At 29.1% G+C, this 21,361-nt stretch overlaps 1 protein-coding gene across 6 annotated transcripts in view; it reads right to left on the bottom strand.

Moving 5' to 3' along the window:
- The window catches only part of LOC123296690 (FH1/FH2 domain-containing protein 3), a 129,420-nt gene that overhangs the window by 62,826 nt on the left and 45,233 nt on the right, over positions 1-21,361 (bottom strand). Inside the window, exon 1 of one of the 6 annotated variants that reach the window (XM_044878278.1) lies at positions 3,519-3,767. The exons of 4 other annotated variants lie outside the window; for them this stretch is intronic. In XM_044878278.1, the coding sequence (XP_044734213.1) occupies positions 3,519-3,695 (177 nt within the window). In that variant the 5' untranslated portion in view covers positions 3,696-3,767. Of the gene's footprint in view, positions 1-3,518; positions 3,768-21,361 lie in introns of those variants that run through there. One more of the 6 variants, XM_044878279.1, reaches the window with a different exon arrangement.

Genomic DNA, 21,361 nt, shown 5'->3' with positions numbered 1-21,361 from the left:
GTTTATGTGCGCTAAGAGTGTATGACTTTGCAGTGAAACTTTCATTTTCCACGTTGTACACGTTTGGGGTGAACAATGATTATGGAACTCCCGTCATCGTCACCGACACCGTCATCGCGTGTGTTTGTAATTGAACTCCTCCTAAACGGATGGATCAATTTTGATGAAATTTTGTATGTGTGTTAAAGTGGATGCGAGGATAGTTTAGATTCACAATTCGGTCCACTTCAAAATGTTTTTGAGGGTTCCGTACCAAAAAATTAAAACCCATGAAATAAATGGTGGAAACGCATATAAATAATATATTATATTACATCTTACTATTCAAGTGTATTTATTTACGCTCATATTTACCTAGAATTGCGAACAGCTATATATATTGTGTATATAAGTGTATTTATACAATTCACAAGTTACTTAGTTTTTACTTCTATATTCAGTTCCCAAATAATGTTTTTCTTCTATACTGTGTCACACAACTGTACTCACATACAACACAAGAACTACAACACAATGTCTCTTACATTTTCGGTGTAAATGATCCGAACTTTAATTATGCTTATCTAGAGTTACGAGTTCGCCAATCAACGTCAACTTTTGACGGTAATTGTATTATAATACCCTTTATAAATATAAAAATTTAAAATTTTCTAATACTTTGCTCATAGCAAGACAACTACCTTAAACTAATAAAGTATAATAACACCTTGGTATAGGTATAAAATTTATAAATCCGTTATCCCCGGTACAATATAAAGTTCATTACAAAATATGTGGAGAGAATTAAAAGCATGTTGTTAAGAGTTTGTGTATTTATATTATATATGTATATTGTATATAGTTATAGTAGATATATGCATATACTATTTATATATTCATTCGATTTAATTATAATGGGATCAAATTGAATCAATAATAATAAATGTTATTCAGATGATTGTTTTATTTTATATTATACAGTGGTCCAATAAAAATAGTGTATGCAGTTATAGCAAATATTTCAAAGTTTCCCTAACGAGTATTTCGGAGTATAGACGTCTAATTATAAATTTTAACCGATTTTAACTCACTTAGTATAAAATTTTGAAACGAAAACTTCTTTTGGCACATTGACCACTTTTTGGGTGAACAAAAATCATTGTACTCGCGTCATCTACACTGCCATCGCATGCGTTTGTAATTGAGCTCCTCCTAAACGAGTGGACCGATTTTGATGAAATTTTGTGCGTGTTAAAGTGGATGCGAGGTGGTTAATTTACAATTTGGTCCACGACAAAATGATTTTGAGATCTGCACAAAAACAAATCTGAAAATATTTTTAATTTTTTGGCTCTGCATGAAAAAATTAAAACAAATGGAAAAAAAATTGTGGAAACGCATATAAATAAAAATATATTACATTACACCTTCTTTCCAAATATATTCATTTGTGCTTCCACCGTATTTATCTAGAATTATGAACGGCTGTGTATATATATATGTGTACTTAAAATTCACAAGTTAATTAGTTTTCACTTCTATCGGCCCCAAAAACTGCCCCGCATTTTTTTATTCCGCAAATTTTTGAGATATCGTTCAAAATTATATACGAAAAGCGATTTTTCCCATCGATTTCAGGCATATCTAAGAAAATATTAATCCATTTAAATCAACTGAATTTGTATTCCTATTTGTTTAAATTACTATAAAAGAAATTTTAGTAGATTATCTTTAAAAAGCAAAATTGTGTGGGGTAGCAGCTACAGTCAAGCTGCAAAAGCTTAGCGATTATTGCAGGCGACGGGGAATGAGAGAATAATCGAAATTCAATATTTTCTAGCCGACATAGAACCTTGGCTTGTAAGTAAATCACTTCAGCATGCCTGTGCAGATTTTGTTGTGGTTATCGGTCGTCTTTGTATTTGCGGGTATAATCATGAGGAGAAATAAAAGTTCTCGTAGTTGTTTTGAAAAGAGTTACAACTGAAAACGGTTTTCTTCACCCGCAACGGTTTTCTTCACTTCTTCATTCACCCGCAAATAATTACGATAATCTGTAAGCTCTGAAACCTTTTAGTAATCTTATATGAGTATATAAGATCTTTGCAAGCTAATCTTTACACCAATCGATCTTTGCATTTTTGCTTCTTTTTACACTCCATGGTCTCTAACAAATCGACCAAAGCAACCGTGTCGTCTTTTCGTTTGCTCGCCATCTCTCGACTGAGTTCTGAAAATAGTTCAGAAACTTAAACTATGTGTCAGAAACACTCTATATACATACAGCTAGCCACAGAATAACCTACAAGTACTGTATGCATACAATATAATCTTGTATATATAATTACATACGAATAATATTATTATGTATGTATATGAATGTAGAATGTGCTATTTTTCATATATGAATGTATAAATTATTTAAAACGCCCTAAAGTTGTACCACAACAACAAATACATCATATAATAAAAACTTCAAATCAATCAGCAGCTTACCAAATGCCTGATTTCACGTTAAGACTATTAGAAAAACGGGAAATAGATATTTTTTTCTCTTTTGGTAGCCAAGCCAAGTGAGAAATGATCGATACAAAGTCGGTTCTTCATAGATGACCTTGGCCCTGAACTTAATGACTACGTTCCAAGGTCATTGAAAAACAAAGTGCATTTTTAAATGGAAATCTGTATTTTTTAATTAACAAAAAGCAATGTCTGATTTTCTATGTTGAAGATGTTTTTAGAAATTTGACACAGCATGCTCGTTTGTTTGGCGTTTGTTTGTAATATAATACTTCATAGTAAACTTTGTGATCGGTGGCGTGCCTAAAATATTATGTCACGTGCCATCAACGGCACGTGAGCCATTGGATTGCCATCCCTGGACTGTTAAATGGTCTGAGGCCTTTTGGTAAATTGGCAAGGAAGGAACTTGGCAAGGAAGACCGTATAGCGTTTATTTAAAACATATACTTAATAAGCCACTGTTTTTGAAGCTATCTTCTCAACTGTAGGGCTATGAGGTTAGCACTCGGAGTTTTTTTTTTCTAGATCTTACGTCTACATAAGATAGAAAGGCTTTTTCAAGTTAAAGCCAGTTTCCACATTACGAAAGTTTAAAGCTTTAAACTGCTTTTCTCAAAGTATATCTAGGAAATGATTCTAAACAGCTTATGCGAAATAATACCAATTATTTGCATTGCCTCAAAAACTGATTCTTAAATTTTTGTCCTTGATAAAATCCTTTCCCAAAATGTACACTGTCACTTACTAAACTATTAATGTTCTAAAAACTCTCAATAAAATAGGACAACGATAAATATTAAATGAGATTATGTTTAGTATACGGAAGAATAGAAAAATAAATAAATTTCTAAATCGAGGAAGTAGAAAAAAATTGTAAAAGATATGTAGTGTAATGTAAATGTACCTACTTTACATACACTTAGATAGAATAGGTGTACAGGTAACAGAAGAAGGAAGGTAAGTTATAAGTATACAACATTTTTTTCTTAAAAATAAAATTACAATATAAAACTTACACGATGTGGCGCCTTAAGAAGTCTATGTACAGCAGCTAACTGGTTAATGAGCGGTAATGTAGTATTGAAGGTGTGCACCGGAGGTCGCGATGGCTCCGGAAAACTGCTTGTGTAGGCGAATGTGTCTGTATCATTCAAATATTGCACTCGACATGTTAATGTTCCCATTATTATCATTTTATTATAATTTTTTTTAAAATCTTTAACTATCTTTGTTTCACTTTATTTAACACATTCATTTGGTATATCTTTGTTGTTTTGATGTTGTTTATGGGATGTTGTTGTTTCTTCTCGCTTGTTTATTTTATTACTATTTCATTTTAGCATATTATTTGTGTTATATTGTTATCGTTGTTTACTCACTCTTTGTAGTGCTATCTTTATTTACAAAAAAAAAAAAATCACAATATGATCTAAGACCCATTCGTAGTAAATCCTCCCAGATAACGTTAAAGTTAATCATTTTTTAAATCTCTTTTCACCCTCCTTTAAACGTTAACGAGGTTAATTTAAGTTTGGTTAAGTTAGATTAGAGTGGCTGTCCTGGACTGGGACACACTAGGGTCCGTTAAGTTTCGTCAAAGGGAGCCTGGTCAAGTTAGCCCAACTTCTCATGGCAAGAGCCGGACTGTGACGGAGAAGAAGAAACATTGTCTCCAACTGTGCAATTAAAAAAGTGCTCCTGCGATTAAAAAAAGCTTTTTATGCTTTATAAGAAGACTGCAATCAGGATAAAAGGCTACATCCACTGTAATCTGATTTGAAGAGAAGCATAGAAGCCGAGTACCTACGTATGAAGTGGGGAGGACCTTGAGGAGAGTTGGCCTCACGACTACCATCAATCAAATCGAAAAAGGATAGTTTTAAATTATAAGAACAAAATAGGGAGTAATACGATTACATCGAGATGAGAGCTGAGAGTAACTTTGGTTCGAAGATTTATATCAATAAGATCAATCGAACACTGAATCTTGAATATCTTAAAGAAGAATTTAGTTTACGTAGTCATCGAAAAGGATCGATCACAAATGGAGACTATTGCTGAGAATGTGATGCTGATAACATGGTCTTGGCCTTGGTTCATAGGCAAAGTGTTTGTTTTGCAAGTCTTACGAGAACAATGCCATGATTATAAAACCAAGATTGAATTATTATTCACTTTAACATCGAAAAATAACGATTTAATGGTTCTTTTTTTGATTAGCAAATCGCCATATATACCAACGCTAAAGAATGCAGAATTGAAACAAAACAAATAAATAGCGTTTTTTTATGTATTTTAAGGCGGAATAGGCTATTAAGCAAAAGTTAGGCAGATTGAATTCTCGATTTTTATTAAAATTCAATTCAAATGCAAAATAAAGTGATGAAGCCCAGGCGCGATTTTTGATTAAATGTACTAAAGTGGTAAAATTCTAAAGGTGCCAAGAGTAATGAAACAGTTTTCGGAACAAAAACCGATACAATATTAAGAAGACTCATATAATATTAATAAAACTTGAAGAGATATAAGGGAGAGATTACTACGATGATCAGTTCACATACTAATATGTTATAAATAATAGAATCATTTCTATGATGTAAATGCAAATTTATTTTAAATAAATTACAATTCATTTGTAATCATATTATTAGATTTGTTGTTACTTTATCTTTTTTTTTCTTTTATTTGTTTATAAGTTCTTGTTTTTATAAAAAAGTTATTCCAAGTATTTTATTCATTTATGTATTATGCATATAATATTGTTCTTTTCTTGGCTATAAAATTTATGCATTGATATGCATTTAATATTAAAATATAAACTATTGTATTTGAGTTGATATTATTTAGATGCGATTTACTATTTGTGAAATAAATAGTGCGTTTAATAAAACAGAGATATTTTTAAGATTTAGTTTTGTAAAATAGTTTGTTGTTTAACTAAAAACGGGAAAATATTCAATGGACATTTAATTCACCACTTTCGGACTTTATTCAAATGTTTGTTTTTCAAATAGATTAGTATAGTCTAATCACTCAACTATTAACTAATTAAACATAATTATAGATACAATTATATATTATCTTATAACTCAAGACTAGAAGCCGACTTAGCCGTAGAAGGCCTTAAAGTGTCCGAGGCCTTAAAGTGTCCGAGAAAATTCATCCGAAAATGTTGTTTTTACAAGCTCATCTCTATGTATGTATGTATGTTCGTTCGGGTCAAAACTGGTAAGTGAATTTAAAAGCAGTTATCCTCAACTAATAGGATAGTTATAGTTCAGTTATAGTCCTTATCGCGTCGTTAAAGGGTGGGGGACTAGACGGAAAAAAGTGTCCGACACTGTCACTTTTTACCCCGATTATACTATGGTGAGGTTTATGAGTTCATATCTTCCCTCCTAGTTTCTAAACTACTTATCATAATTCGGCAAATGAGACGTCGTTAAAAGCGCCTTCATCGTCCGCTGGTTAAAAGCTATGTTACATTAAAATGGCCCCCTCTAGAGGACATAAAGTTATGAACTAAAAACAAACTTTTATTTCATAATACTATGTTAAATTTCCAACAAAAAGGCGTAATTAGCATTTTTCAAATATATAAATGTTTTATAACCGCAAAATAGTTTAAATAAAGTTCAAAAACTAAAATCCCGTCGACTTTAGAATCACACTCTTACTAGTATGAAAACAAGAAAATGATCATTACAGTCGGGGAACCTTTGTGAAAACTGTTTAATCTTAGAGGTTTACTGACTGTAATGACGATTTTAATTATCATCACAATTACAAATGAAAATATTTTCTTGTTTTCATACTTTTAAGAAACTGATTCTGTAGTCGTCGCGGTTTTAGTTTTTGAATTTTATTTTATCTATAGTATATTATCTTGAAATATTAAAAGTATTCTCCACGAGGGCGTGGTCTTTTGGTTAGGATGTCTGATCATCACGCGGAAGGCCGTCAGATCGAAACCCATAAACGTCTATAGATTTAGTTTTAAAATTAACAAAATTCTATTATCATTACTTCATTGTGCTTGTTATTCAATAATACAAAACTTTCTAGTGAAAGAAACATAGTTCCTACCGGCTACCTTCGACACTTCTTTCTCTTTTATTTATGGTAATAAGTATGGCCTGATTTTGTCAGATATTCCACCATATTTGATATACATACATTTAGGAAATAATCTTCTTAATCAAAATCGACATGTGATATAACATATGAAATATTTGAATATAAAAATGGATTCGATTGTTTTTCAACATGATTTTCTTCTCGTTATAATTATAAACAGTTAATAATTGATCTAAATTTATTTATTTTTAAATAGGTTACATAAAACAATTAATAAAATTGTATAAATCAAACTGAAACAGATATATATACAATAACATTACACATGATATTTATTATGTGTTGCCTTTAGGTTATGTGCCTTGACCTCCTGTAGAAGTCTTTTGTGTAACAAGACTTCAATCAACACATTTGTAAACATATATAAGTATTTAATGTGTATTATATAGATCACGATAATGTGGAAATAATACATGTGCGTGTGTTGTCTGAATGTTTCTAAGATGCATAGATGATGTTAACGGTTTATTTTCAAACTATATCACACGATCAATTTATAATTGTTTTTATCAATCAATAAACTCGACACTAGAAATCAATCGATATATTTCAATATCAACGTTATAACATGGTGATTTTTAAAAATATCAATTACAAGCATGACTCTCATGTTTCTTATTAAAAAAGTAGTATTTTTCGTTAGAGACATTTTTTTCGAAAACCAAAAGTTTAGTAAGAAATTGATTGCAAAACTGTTTTACAAATATTGTTTTTTTTATATGAAATACTCAGAGTGTATTAAGCTAAGTCTCAAATTTGTAACGCTTAAGAATAGTGATATTACAATTTTGTTATAGGTGTTCAAAAAAATCCCCTAATTAGTTTATTCTGTTAGTCTATCTGCCTGCTTGTCTGACGATAGATCACAAACGAAAAGAGATATCGAACTGAAATTTTTATAGCGTATTCAGGCCAAAAAAAGTGACTTTCAGTTCGAAACGAGCAGTATAATTCAGTTATGGATCTATAGGGTCCCTTTTTTAAATAGTAACAAATAGAGAAAAAAAATGCATTACAAAAAATGTTCTTGGCTTTTCTGTGAGGGTCTAAATTAGTTTTAAACCAAAAAACCAAAAATTATTATTATTACTTTTTGTTTTTGTTTACTTTTAATCATGTATACGATATTTATTTACATCATGGTCTCTCGAGTATAATTGATGATTTTTAATATGATACATACAGCGTAAACTAAATATTGACAAATACCTTGTCTAGTAATCTTAATTTTTTTTCAATTCTCTTTAATCAAAAATTATTAGTTTTTTTTTTTTTTTATAAAGACCATTTTTGTTATTTTTGGGTATCTCTTAATTTTTATGCTGTACGAAAAAAAAGCGCACATATATGCAAGATAATGGTAAATTTTTTAATTTATTTTGCCTAAACTAAGCGCTATATTAATTATGTATTACAGTGGGCTTTTTATGGAACCTAAAAGCCTATGTCAAAATTTTGTCTAGACCAAACAAAATTTTGAGAGTTTCAGTAATGTTAATCATCAGAAGTATTAAATCTAAAAGCTATGGGGTTTAATGAACCTGAACAGTTTGAGTCAATTATTTTTTATTAGACAGTTCATTTCCATATTTTAATCCAGTTATCTAGTTCTATTTAAACCACCGGTTTTTGCATGACAAAATATTTTTCCTCAAAATAATAATGTGATATTTCATTAAATTTTCAGCTTTTTACGATCTGACAGTAATACATATTTTATTTTCGAATATTGCGATTATTATTTTCTTACATTTAATACCGATGGTTTTAAAAATAAATTCAAGTAAAGTTATTTTTAACAGTGAAAAACTAAAAATTGAGCTTCTAATTAAAAAAAGAAAAAAAGAAGAAGTTATAAAACACATCAAAATAATGCGGCAAGCAATTACAACCAATAGTGACAATTATTATTTTTTATTATTGTTGATAATAATATTACAATTTTATATTTTACGTGTCTCTGACTCTACAACAATTTTGAATTTCATTAAAGATTACGATCTTTAAATGCACATTCACTTTTATTATATAATAATTATTAACATACGAAACATAATATTATCAATTTTATAAAACTTACAATTAAAATATTAAAACAATTATGTTATAAATATTATTGTTATTATTATTATTATTTTGTATATTATTAATATAGTTTATATTTAAATATATTTAATTTATAATTAAGGTAGTACGCCCGTAAAATTGTATTCTTTAGGTATCTACTCGTCTAGTAACACAGATATACGCTATCAAAGTTAGAACTTTTTGTATGGGCTAAATGCACAAGTTGACTAAGAGTGATGATGACTAAAAACATAACCAAGAATAGATTTTTAATATCTAATATACACGAGCATGTGGTTTAGATTTGACTGTAACGGTCGCACTACCTTAGCAATTTTAAATTTAAATATAAAATAGTTAAATATAATAATAACATCTGGGTCATTTCACTATTTCTTCATCAACAGTTATTAACCCCTTTTGTCACTTGACATATATTTTATAATATTTAAATATATTTTTCAGCATTCCGTATTGTTTAGTCAATTCAGTGCAGTAAAAATAAACTGAATTCGTTCTACGACCAAACATAGTTCAAGTCATTCTATGATCAAACATAAAGGCTAACCTAAACATGAAAATAGGAAACTATCAAAAGGGTAGGATGGTTTTCACGAATGGATGGTATTCACCTTGGGATGTTTTCTTTCACTGTTTGGTACTTTTGGCCTATTTCCGTTAGCAGTGCAAATCGTACAGAAAGGGGAAAATTAATCTTTGCAAAGTTTAAAAAACCTTGGATGAAAACATCCAACTTTTTTAAAATTGTCATAAACGAAGTTTTACTCTTTCCAGAGTTTTAAAATAATATTTCAAAGCCAAAATAGTTGGTGATTGTCACATAGTATGATAAATTCTTCAATTTGACTGACATTCTTAGGAACCTTTGAAGTTACTAGTGTTTGACCAAAGCTTTTTCTTTACAGGCCGTCACAAGTGATGACTGACACAAGTAGTGACATCGCATCGATTAAAATACACAAATGAATTGATAATTTGTTACTATATGAGAAATAAATTAATGTGTCAAAACCATTTGTAATTTGATCATGGCAATGATGATTGATTTATCTGTATATTACACTTTAGTTTCTTAATTTTATTAAGGATATTTGGTGGTTAATTTAACTGCTTTTAGAAAAATTAATTTTGGCTATAAATTTTGCTTTAAAATCAATCCATTTCATCAAAATCCTTAAACATAAAAAGTATAAAAATCGATACATTGAATACGGGTAAAAAACTATAACTAAACAAAGTAAAATAAACAACTGACTGAGTTAATTGTTGAAATACCCATTATAGACAGTGTTGAATATCAGTTTATTACTTCGAACTTGTCCCACAACCTAAGTATAGTCCCACGTATTAGCTAGTAAAAAAAACTTCATTCCAGACAATGCACGCGTTTTCCATTAACTTTCATGATTATTTGTCTCGATTACATGGAACAAACGTAACAACACTATTTAAAACTATGCAAAAATTGTCAATAATTTTACCCTTTTATTTATTATTTTATTAGAAATAGTTGGTGGTTTATTTAGCTGTTTTACGAAAAATTGTCAAATTTTGCTTTGAAATGTTTTCCAAAAAAGATTTCATTCCATTTCACCAAAAATTGGGAATTTTTTTTAACATAAAAAGTATAGAAATCGACAAAATGGGAGAGTTTCTTGCTTCAAATCTGACCCATAATCTATATGCGAGTAAAGTTTTAAGAAAAAAGCTCTTTTTTTCCGACCGTAAGTTTTCATCACCTTTCATAATTATTTTTACGATTATAAGGAACAAATTTAACAAAATTATTGAAAACTCGATAAATATTGTCAATATTTTGACAAAGCTGATAAGCCTCTACACGGATATTGAAATTAGAAAAAAAACATAATTTTTGTTCTCATTTGTTTAAAACTAAATTGTTTATTAATAATTAGTTGTATGCAAAACAATGACTTTGTGTTGTATGTACAATGTTGTTGTTTTATACAAATTATATTGCATTTTTAATTTATTCATAGAATTTTTACTCATATATAAAAGTATATTCACACCATATTATAAGCATATACTACAAAAAATTTAACAGTAATTAATAATGTTCATAATTAAGAAAACTAATTATGTGATGAAAATCTTAAGATAATTATTCAGTTACACATTGTTCCGGTTTAGAAGTATACGTCCCACTTTAATTGGCTAATGTATAAGCATTTTTAAAGTTTATTTAAATATGTAAAAGTATTTTTTGTCATTATATTAACAAAATTTAGTAAGAAGTAAGAAAATGATACAGATATTATGTATCTCATGTTCGATTCCCGCCGTCATAACGAAATTTAATTTAATTAATAGTTGTGATGGGCTGGTATATGCATGAAGGAGGTGCATTCAGCCTTTGAAAATAATTGAGGAGTTGATAAATGAAATTATCAGCGGAAAAGGTGGTAAAACACATATATAGTATCACAATGGGCTCTATAGCCAAAGTGTATCCTACGTGGATAGCAAATATAACCTAATCTATTCTAAGTACAGCAAATGAAACAGATGTTATGTGTATCTACATGTCGAAGCCGAATGTCGATCGGGGAACGAAATGCGTCGTCTCTGAGGTAAAATAGGTTGCAGTTGGTCATTCGATTTTCATTAATAATGATAATTCAAGACCGTAACATTTACCAAAAATATAGTCATTATCAAATTGAAAATTGGAAAAAAAAGATTTGGTTAGAGCAGAAGTAATCGAATAATTACGATTACGTAAATTAATACTGACAACTTCAGTGTAGCCGGAACCTCAAAATACATATTTATAACACAAAAATTGTTCACGGTACACGGTAAGAAATGCATGGCGTTTACTACAATGCTGGTATGGTATAGAGGCACATACTACGAGTGTCTATGTTAGCCTGACTATCTATGTAACGGGCCTGACGCTCATACTGAATCGACTCGTCCACCATAACTATTGATATTGTTACTATTCAGTCAATACAGTATACAGCATGGCGTTCACACCGATACTGACATAGTGATATCCACAAAAAATTTCTCACCGTGTATTGGGACGAATTTGATATAATTCCTTCTACATAGTAACCCAAATACCGATTGCAAGAGAATATGTTCTTAATATAGTATTACGTAAATATTTTCTTGATTTAAGAAAATATTTATTTGCTATACTTTAACTTATAGGCAGTCATATACCTATTTCCTTGAATTAAGTATTAAAACCGTTGATTGAAATATTTACATGTTATAAGTTGATTAATAGCCAAGAAAACGGGCTTACTCCAATTCAGTAGTTTTTTAATATCTTATATTACTTAATATTTAAGTAATTAAAATTTTAACTTGTCTTTTTAAATAAGTAAAACAAAGTTCAAGTTATCGTGGCAAAATACTTGATCAAGTATTCAGACAGATGTGTGGATTTCACAAACAGGTAGCGCCGGATGTAATTGAAGAAATACGTGAAAAAATTATTGTCGTTTAAAACTACTATTTATGAGTATACTGTTCTTAAACGAGAAATATTAAATAACTACAAGAGGGCTATAAGTTGTTAATTACTTAATGTACGAAATTTAAGTAAGTAGATAATATGTAGTTATTTAAAGCAGAGGAAAAAATTATTCCAGTTTTGAAGAAAAAAAAAATTGTGCAGATGGTAGTTTTGCAACTACATTACGGTAAAATCACGTGATATCCATCGCAAGTTTGATATTTATTTCTGGAAAATCAGGATTGCTAATATTAAAAAAAAATTTCGAAATATTTATGACTCTACCAAATGACTCCTGCCAATAAGTCCTGTTTTTTTTCGAATTTTTATATTTCCAAATATATAATGAATGGATTTTTATATTTAAAAATATATTAGATGAAATCAAGCCTTCCCTAATAACACTAAACTTCAATTTTTATATTATTTTAGGTTTTATAGAACTGTATTTATAGAAACTTTTTACATCCTAAAATGGTGACACAAAAATTGCTTAATTTTGCCATGAATTTTTCTTAAGTATTAAATTTTCAGTACTGCCATATCTTCAGTAGCACTCGCAAGGTTAAGACAAATCGATTGACATAAGAATCGGCGCTCACGTTTAGCCTCTAGTGTGCCACATAGGAATAGACGTAAACTGATAAACGCAGTACCCTCCCTTTGCGTTGCTCCGTCGGGTAACTTGAAAAATTCTTTTGGATATCAGTATGCCATTTTTATTTAATCGATTACGTTTCTCCTGTTATTCAGCCACAATGGGGAATAGATTCCCTAGCAATGCGCTTACGTTGCGAAAATGTTATTTCAAAAAATATTGAAGCACTGAAAGATTGAATGCGGCAAGAAATGTTTCACATCATACTGGAAATGTCGCGGCATGACGTGAATAACAAGAAGATTTGCCTAAAAGAATGTCCACAATCATTCTGTGTAAATTTTTGAATCGAAGTTGGTTATTCCAACACCATTCGTACAACTACTAATCATAATGCAAATCACACTTAAAGATTAATTATTTTACAGAAATATTACTCCTCTGAATCATTCATGTATAATGTCTAGTTACCTCTCTAGACACACACATGTTTAAGAGTATATTGATCCGATTACAAAATAACCTTTTGAAAATAAATCTCCAATCATGAAAGAATTCCAAGGTTAATAAACAAACAATTTGTATATGATGTTTTATAAATAGATTCTCTTATAGGTATAATCTACACATAATACAATAGGTAATAATAATAATCTTGAAATGCAAAAGAAACTTACTAAATATGTGATTATCATTTCCGGAATAAAAGCCTAAACCCAAATTTATAGACCAAGTTTAAACAATACATAATTTTACAATAAACTCGTCTCATTTTTAGCTTATACGATACTACAAAATTGTTTGAAATCATTTTTTGCCGGAAAATATACTCGAGGTGGGTATATAAGGTATCGAGTCAGAAACTGTAAATTCGAACCAGGCTTTTAGGTTCATATTCAATTATATAAAAAACTTTTAACAAAAAGAAAACCGACTTCAAAAAGTAAAAAATAAAAATGCACTAAAAAGTAAAAAAATAACGACAATATAATGTAGTTATAATTATTGTTATTTTTGGAGTCGGTATCAGTCAACAACTGTGACAGAACAGTTATCTACATTAACTTGGCTGACACCGACTCCAAAAATAATTATAACTACATTATATTGTCGTTATTTTTTACTTTTTAGTGCATTTTTATTTTTTTACCTTTTGCAGTCGGTTATCTTTTTGTTTAAAGTTATTTTATTTTGTGATTTTTAGTTAATCTGAACTACACTAACTAATTTGCCACTAAAAAAGAATCATTGAAATCGGTTGGCGTGGTATTGAGTTATTCGTCCATTTATCGCTCACATACTTAATTCAATTTAAGACTTGTATGGTTTTCTCATGAATGCCATTGTCAGAACTGGACCAAACTGAAATGGTACGACTTGGGAAGCACCAGCTTTCAAATAAAAAAAGATTCATCAAAATTGGTTCACCTAGTCAAAAGTTCTGTGGTAATAAACATAAAAAATTGAACTGTGGTAACAAACAGTTGAATTGAGAACCTCCTGTTTTTTGATTTGAAGGCGGTTAAAACATCTGTAAAAAGACTTTGTGGAAAAACTAAATAGCAAACTATATGAAAGTTTCAACAAACTCACAGGATTTCATTAAATCACACATACGGAAAATCGTTATACTATTTAACCTAGGACTTATTCACTAATAGAATGGATAGATGTTACCAAATTTGAATGAAAAAGCTATTTTTTAGGTTCTAGGGATATGCAAGTATTCACTTTAAGCCCTGAAAGTGGTAGAATAGCTTCTGTACTCCAGTTTCAAACTGTTTATGTGAGATATTCTTGAATTATTCAAGATTTACGATTTCCAAGACTTACAAAGGGTATGTTATCATGCCATGATAATTGAAATCACTAACAATTATAATCACCGTTTTCACTAAAATTATTTACATTTGAGAAAACCAATTTAGAGGAAATCTTCGACTATTAATGTCGAAGTTGTACGAAATAATGTCATATTAAAAAGAATGCATCACGCAGAAATAACAATGGAAAGAATGAGTTTACCTTATTCCTCCAGAATAAAAATATGAAGGTCAATAATAAAAAATTAAAAAATTCTAGTACACATGATGACGTTTATAAGCTCTTCTTTTCATATGCTGTATGTAAAAGAAATACCATGGATGTATTAATTATTATTTAGAAGGCTTCAATTGATTTAGCATTGACACACGCGAAAACAATACACATTGTAAAGAAAAACGTGTTATAACAAATAAATAAATATAATAAAATAGAATACATAATAAAAATTACAGAACAAAAATAGAACCGAGTTAAATAAATTGATCATTCATGTACAAAAAATAATTTAGCAATCAAAGATTCCTTTATCAATATCTTTTTGTTAAGCAATCTTTTGAAAATGATACATGAAAGTAAAGTTCTCAAATATTACATTGGTATAGTTTTATATCTAGCTTCCTGTTTCTCAAATACCCACCTACACATCGGGAAGCCTAATTGCTTAAGCGCATAAAGTATAAAAAAGGTCGCGAATTGATTGAAAATTGACTGCTTAAAAAAAGTCCCCGGCAATAGCTGGATGCACGAGCAATAAATTATCGCAGTTTGCTATATCACGTATGTCACATTATGGTGACTATCCTCGACGAGAAAAATATGGTGGAAATCCATCAAATGATAGTGGAGTTCCGTCAAATGATTGCCACATGGAGTATTGGAACTATGTTCCTTATCGCACGTTATCGTTCTGGTTGGAAGGTAAAACCAAAAAAGTAAACAAAAAAAAAAAACCTCACCGCTTAAACTTTTTCAGTCGATTCAGCTTCCCATGAATTTAGAGAAAATGCAAAAATATTATTAAAATTGTCAATTTTTATTTTATGGCATAATAATATTTTTTATGTTATGGCATAATAAATATCTTGATCAAACCAAACATAATGTACGCACATATTGAACTGACTACTAAATCAGAAGTATGTCTTTTTTAAACTAATATTAAATTAATTCATACAGTAAAAACTAAAAGTAGCTATACAAAATTCTTTAAAAATCAAACAAGTATTTGACTTCTAAAATTTAGACCTTTAATTTTCAGCAAAATTATTTTGTATAAAAAAAAGTAAGCGCTACCTTTATAATGTACCAAGGTAAGAAAGGAATATAGTTCCTAAGGGAACTATATCCCACGACACTTTTATTTTTATATTTGATTGATTATGTCTCAAACATCGATTAATTGTATACATTTGTTCAAAATAACTATCAAATTTTCTATTTCCTTGAAGGGATTAAATAAAAATTACAACGGCTAGAACAGGCAGGAAAATGCTTTCAGTTTACAATTAAACTGATTACCTACTTCTGAACAAAGAATGTATCACATGTTTTTTACATCTAAATAATTATTAAATTGATAGTTTTTCGATTATATTTTACTATTTCAATTGTGTAAAATTATACAATTAAAATAATAGTACCTTGGCATTGTGTACAACAAAGAATACATCTCTGTTAGACAACATTGTGCATAACAATGTTTTTATAATGTTAGTCTTCAGATTGAATTCGAAAGAACAATTTAAAAATAATAAATAATAAATAGAAGTTAATTCACGGCTATCAAAACAATTGTAAAGATTTTATTTTTTATATTTTAAATTATTTAAATGATAATTGATTTGTTATGATTAACTATATTAATCATAAATTTATTAATCATTTAAAAAAAATTTTAATATACATACGCACTATGTTATTTATATATGTCTCATAAATTGATAGCTCGATCAAATAGAAATAAGACCGAATAAATCAGAGAGTATATATATATATTTGTATATGTAAATATACATATATGCACATAAATCTACGAAAGAGAGCAGTTCGAAAGAAAACAGTTCCATTTCGCTTTGAACGATCTCCTACAGACTTAGAAAACGAAGTTCTGTTCTGCGTAGACCTTTTTTAACGTTCAGTTATACACTAATTTTCCAGTTCTACTTCCGATTTGTGCAGTTCTAAAATATTTTTTGTAATTCTAATAAAATAAATAATTAAAAAATAAAAAATCCGAGTTAAACAAATTCTGAAAAGAAAGAAATAGGTCCAGTAGTTTACATAGCGATTTTAACAGTCGGGGTCCATTATTGGGAAGATTTGAGTAGGTCTAGGTTTTAATGGGCCTCGACTGTTTAATGGGCCTAGAAAACCGTTTCACCATCTGTTGCGTAGTTTAAAAGGAGTTAGCGGATAAACAAACTGGCAAGCGCTGACAGCGACTTTCTTTAATACTATGTACAGATGGATTGGAAATATTATTCATAATTTGAAATTAAAATTTGTTACACAATCTTTGCTTTTGAATTTCAAGTTTAACTGTAACTAATATTACATAAAATAGAATGACTTGATACTTTTTTTCAAATGCAATATATTACTTGCCAGCCCGCATTTAATAAAAGTTTGCCTTGACTGTTTGAATGCAATGCGATTTTATCAATACCAACCAATTTACGTCGTAAATTATAATTTAATTTTTCATAGGAAGATAACCACCCACAAAATTCTTTTCAAGTGAAAATTTTTAACCTTGGAGTTTAATACAAAAAAAACAAAATTGTAATTAGCTAACAAATACCTGCATATGAATTTTTATTTTATATAGGCTGGAATATTTTATTCGATTAATTGAAAAATCTTGTAAGATAACTTTAAAGGAAAGAAAATTTAAACACTTTAGAAAATTAATCCTTATAAAAAAACCAACATTCGAATCTTTGTTTTCATAAATCGATTAGGTAAGAGTTGATTTTAAGAATCACCACTATACTTAAGAATATAATATTTTATTTAAATTCTGATACAAGTAAGAGATGCAAAGATTTGGCTAATTGATTATTCACAGCTTTTACTTTTTACCGAATTTCTTCTATTTTCCAAAAAATGTTTTTTTCATAGGGAACAATTTTGTAATTTAAAGGAACAATTTTGTAAATTTCTTTCTCTCATTAGTAACATGTTCGAGAATTCAAATTCAAGATGTATACAAGATGTCTCCCTTAATGCCCAACATTTTTTGTGCAAATTTTTTCTATCCTTCAGCTACTCTAAAATGATCCACCTGTATAATATTTTTTTTCAATTTATCTTTAAAATTAAATTTTGTGTCCATAATTAATTATGTTCTACTAATAATTTAAATTTGAAGGTTTCTTGTAATGACTTTTTGTGATAAAACATTTTAATTTTTAATGATAAATTTCAATAATTATTACTTCATTATTTATTTCATTAGTTTTTCAGCCATTCCCCATGCGAAATTTTTAACACAATAATCCACTGCCGAATAAAAGATTATTAGTTCTTTTTTTCCTTGTTGTAAAATTGATGGGGGGAGGGGGTCCAGTAGAGACGAGAGTAGTTATGCCACTGCCTCTGACCTATAATTTTTAAATACTTTTTTTTTTGTACAAGATGACACTCAATTACTTTTCTGTGCACAAAAAGTGCACTGAAAGTGTAATATATTTGTTCAAAGTGGTTGAATTCCTGTTACAAGGGAAACTAATTGTAAAATTAGTTTCACTTAAATTTATATTTTAAAAAATATAAGCATGAAATTACAAAAGACGAACGAATATAATATACGGGGTGGGCAGAAAATGGTGCGATTTTGAAAACTCTGTAAAAAGAAATTACATCAATTTTTACAAATTATTTTTTTACCACCTAAACTTGAATAAAAAAGCTAACAGAAAACGAATTTTATTTATAAGTAAATTATATGGTGACATGTTCGGTACAATGTTTGTATTGTATTCCGTGTATTCCCTATCCCAGGCATGAGCAAACGTGCCTTAGAGAAGTCACACAGACTTCTGTAACTAACATACGAGTAAGACAGTGATACCCTAACCAGTGACAACCAAAAATACGAGTAAGACAGAGAGACAATTTTTTTTTCTACCTATCTCATTACTATTAGAGAAACTAAGATAGGTAGAAGAGTCGTATACCCGTCTCGCTTCATCCTCTATGAGCGATGCGGCCTTGCATAAAGAGACATACAATAAAGTTTATGGCACACAATAAAGCTAGAACAATGGTGACTTCGACTTAAACTACCGTTCGGTACAATGTTTGTGTTGTTAAAAAATGAATGAATAAATTGAATTAAATAAAGAAGATGTCCGCCTAGGTGTAGACATTTTTGTATGTGAGGCTTGAAGAAGTAATGACCAAGATCAAAACAAGACTAATTTGACTGTCTTTATCTTACACACTTAGACTTGAACTTTGATCTTTGTCTTATACATTGATCTTGGTTCTTTTATAATTAACTGCCTCTGTCTAGCATACTTTGTGTACTCCGATCTTGCTTTCATACAAATGAATGACCAATCAAAACTTGCAAGAACAAGACCAATGGGTAAGACAAAGATGCTAAGCCCAATATACTAAAGACAGTCAAATATAGTCTTAGTCTCGCTCATTACTAGCTTGAAGTTATTCACTTTATGGCAAAGCATTAGTTGTGGAATTCAAATAACTTGACGGTTTCGCACGTTTAGTGCTTCAATATTGTTTCGATAAAACACTTTCACAACATAAGCACAATGCTAGGGTATCCATCGCACAATTATGACTGGATGACTTATTACTGATTTCCAATTCAAATTTATTTAATTTTATATTGACTTAAAAACACGTTACAATTAGCTTCAAAACAAAATTAATTTTCTTGTCCACTTAATTTTTTTAAATTATTTCATGGTAATTTGATGGATAATTTTTTTAAAAATTGCTGGGATTTATTTTTGCCATGTTTTTAAAATCGCTCATTTCTTTGCTCCACCCTCTATTTTATGTGCATTTGTAAAGTTTCTTATTTCAAAAACTTTAATTTATAATTTATTGCACAGAAAAAACATATGTGTTTACTTTAGTTTTTTTTCTTTCATATGTTTTGGTTATTTGTTATTTTCGTCTTTTTTACATATTGTCTTTTGTGTCAATAAAAGCGATTTGTTGTTATTCCTCGACGCACGGCTTTTTTCAAAAAGTGTGTTTTATTCTTCTTCAACAGTATTCAAGTTTCTTCTGCTGCAAAAAGGAAGTTGATGTCTGCTGTTTGAATTATGAATTTATTTGCAGAATTGGGAATAATAAATACTATGTGCAGTATCAAACAATGTTATTTGAGTACCAACTTAAGACTTTTGTTTCTTAATATTTCTTCACGTATACCGGACGTTTTTTTTTAATAAATGATCATAGTTCAATGTCCGTTAAGGCAAATATTTTGCCTTATTTGAAGATATCAAAAGTAATGTTTCCAGTTTCAAACTGAAACGGTTGAAGACGGAAATTGCTTTAATATAAAATAAAATAATTAACTTTACTTCTTTTCGAAGGATAGCTGACGTTGATTTCCGTGTTACACAATTTTCAACAACATGCCTTCACAAAACTCCTAACTTAAACCATAACCATCTTAAACCTTAAAGAATGAAATAATACAGGTAGTGCATTTGAGTCTTGCACTAGATTACATGCTCGTTGAAGTTAAATCTTAATCCTTAAAACAGTTATAAAATTGATGAAATTCTGCTTTCCATAATTTCCAATAACCTACAAAGGAGGTTTAGATAATATTTCCAGCAGACTTAAACCTTAAAAAAATAGCAGTTCTACGGAACGATAGTTAAATCGTACATCTAAACAGTATTGCTATAAGTCACTATGGTTTATTAATATATTCATTTGTTTATTCAACGCCTGCTGAAATCTAGTTTAAATACGCTTATCGTAATTTTATTTTAAGATTACGATGGTTGTCGTATTATAAAATGATTTTAGTCTTTCTTCTTGCATTAAATCGTTAATCAGATCCAAGCTGATAGCATTTGAATCGCTTATCACGGATACCAAATTAGTTCCATGTTTTTCCAATGGGGTTGAAATTATTTTAGGGAAGTAAACATTATCCTATATTAATAATTCGTAGGAGACTTTGCTCCTCTTTAAAGATGTAACTTTAATTTAACTTCAGTTTGGACTTATTAACTTAAAGTTTCAGTTTCGACTTATTAAACTTATTTCAAATAACTCTCAAATATAAGAGTTTTTATCCCATTAAAACATTTTTAAATTGGAAGTAATAATAAATTATGTAATTTATCATCATAAAACTCATTAATTTACGGGAAAACTCCTCATAAAAGTTTGTGTTTGTTTGTCATATTTATTATTATTTTGAAGACAAGTTGAAACAAGTTTATATAATATTTATTATTAAAAAAAAGTTATACAAAATTAATATTATAGTTCGTTCGTCTTTTAAGTTCAACAGGAAGTTGATATGTTTTTCAAAGCAGGTTTTTATATATTCATTATTAAAACACAAAATATTTTAGCATAGAGGTATATAATTTTTTTGTAACTTTTTAGCCTCTCTGTTGTATGAGAATGAATCACAGACATTCATTATTATTTTTGAGTCCTTTTTGTTTACATTCGACACCTTTAAATGCACACACACAATGCGTAGGGGA

The sequence above is a fragment of the Chrysoperla carnea genome, chromosome 3, assembly GCF_905475395.1.
Source record: "Chrysoperla carnea chromosome 3, inChrCarn1.1, whole genome shotgun sequence".
NCBI classification, from domain to species: Eukaryota; Metazoa; Arthropoda; class Insecta; order Neuroptera; family Chrysopidae; genus Chrysoperla; species Chrysoperla carnea.
This window is presented reverse-complemented; position numbering and strand designations above follow the sequence as displayed.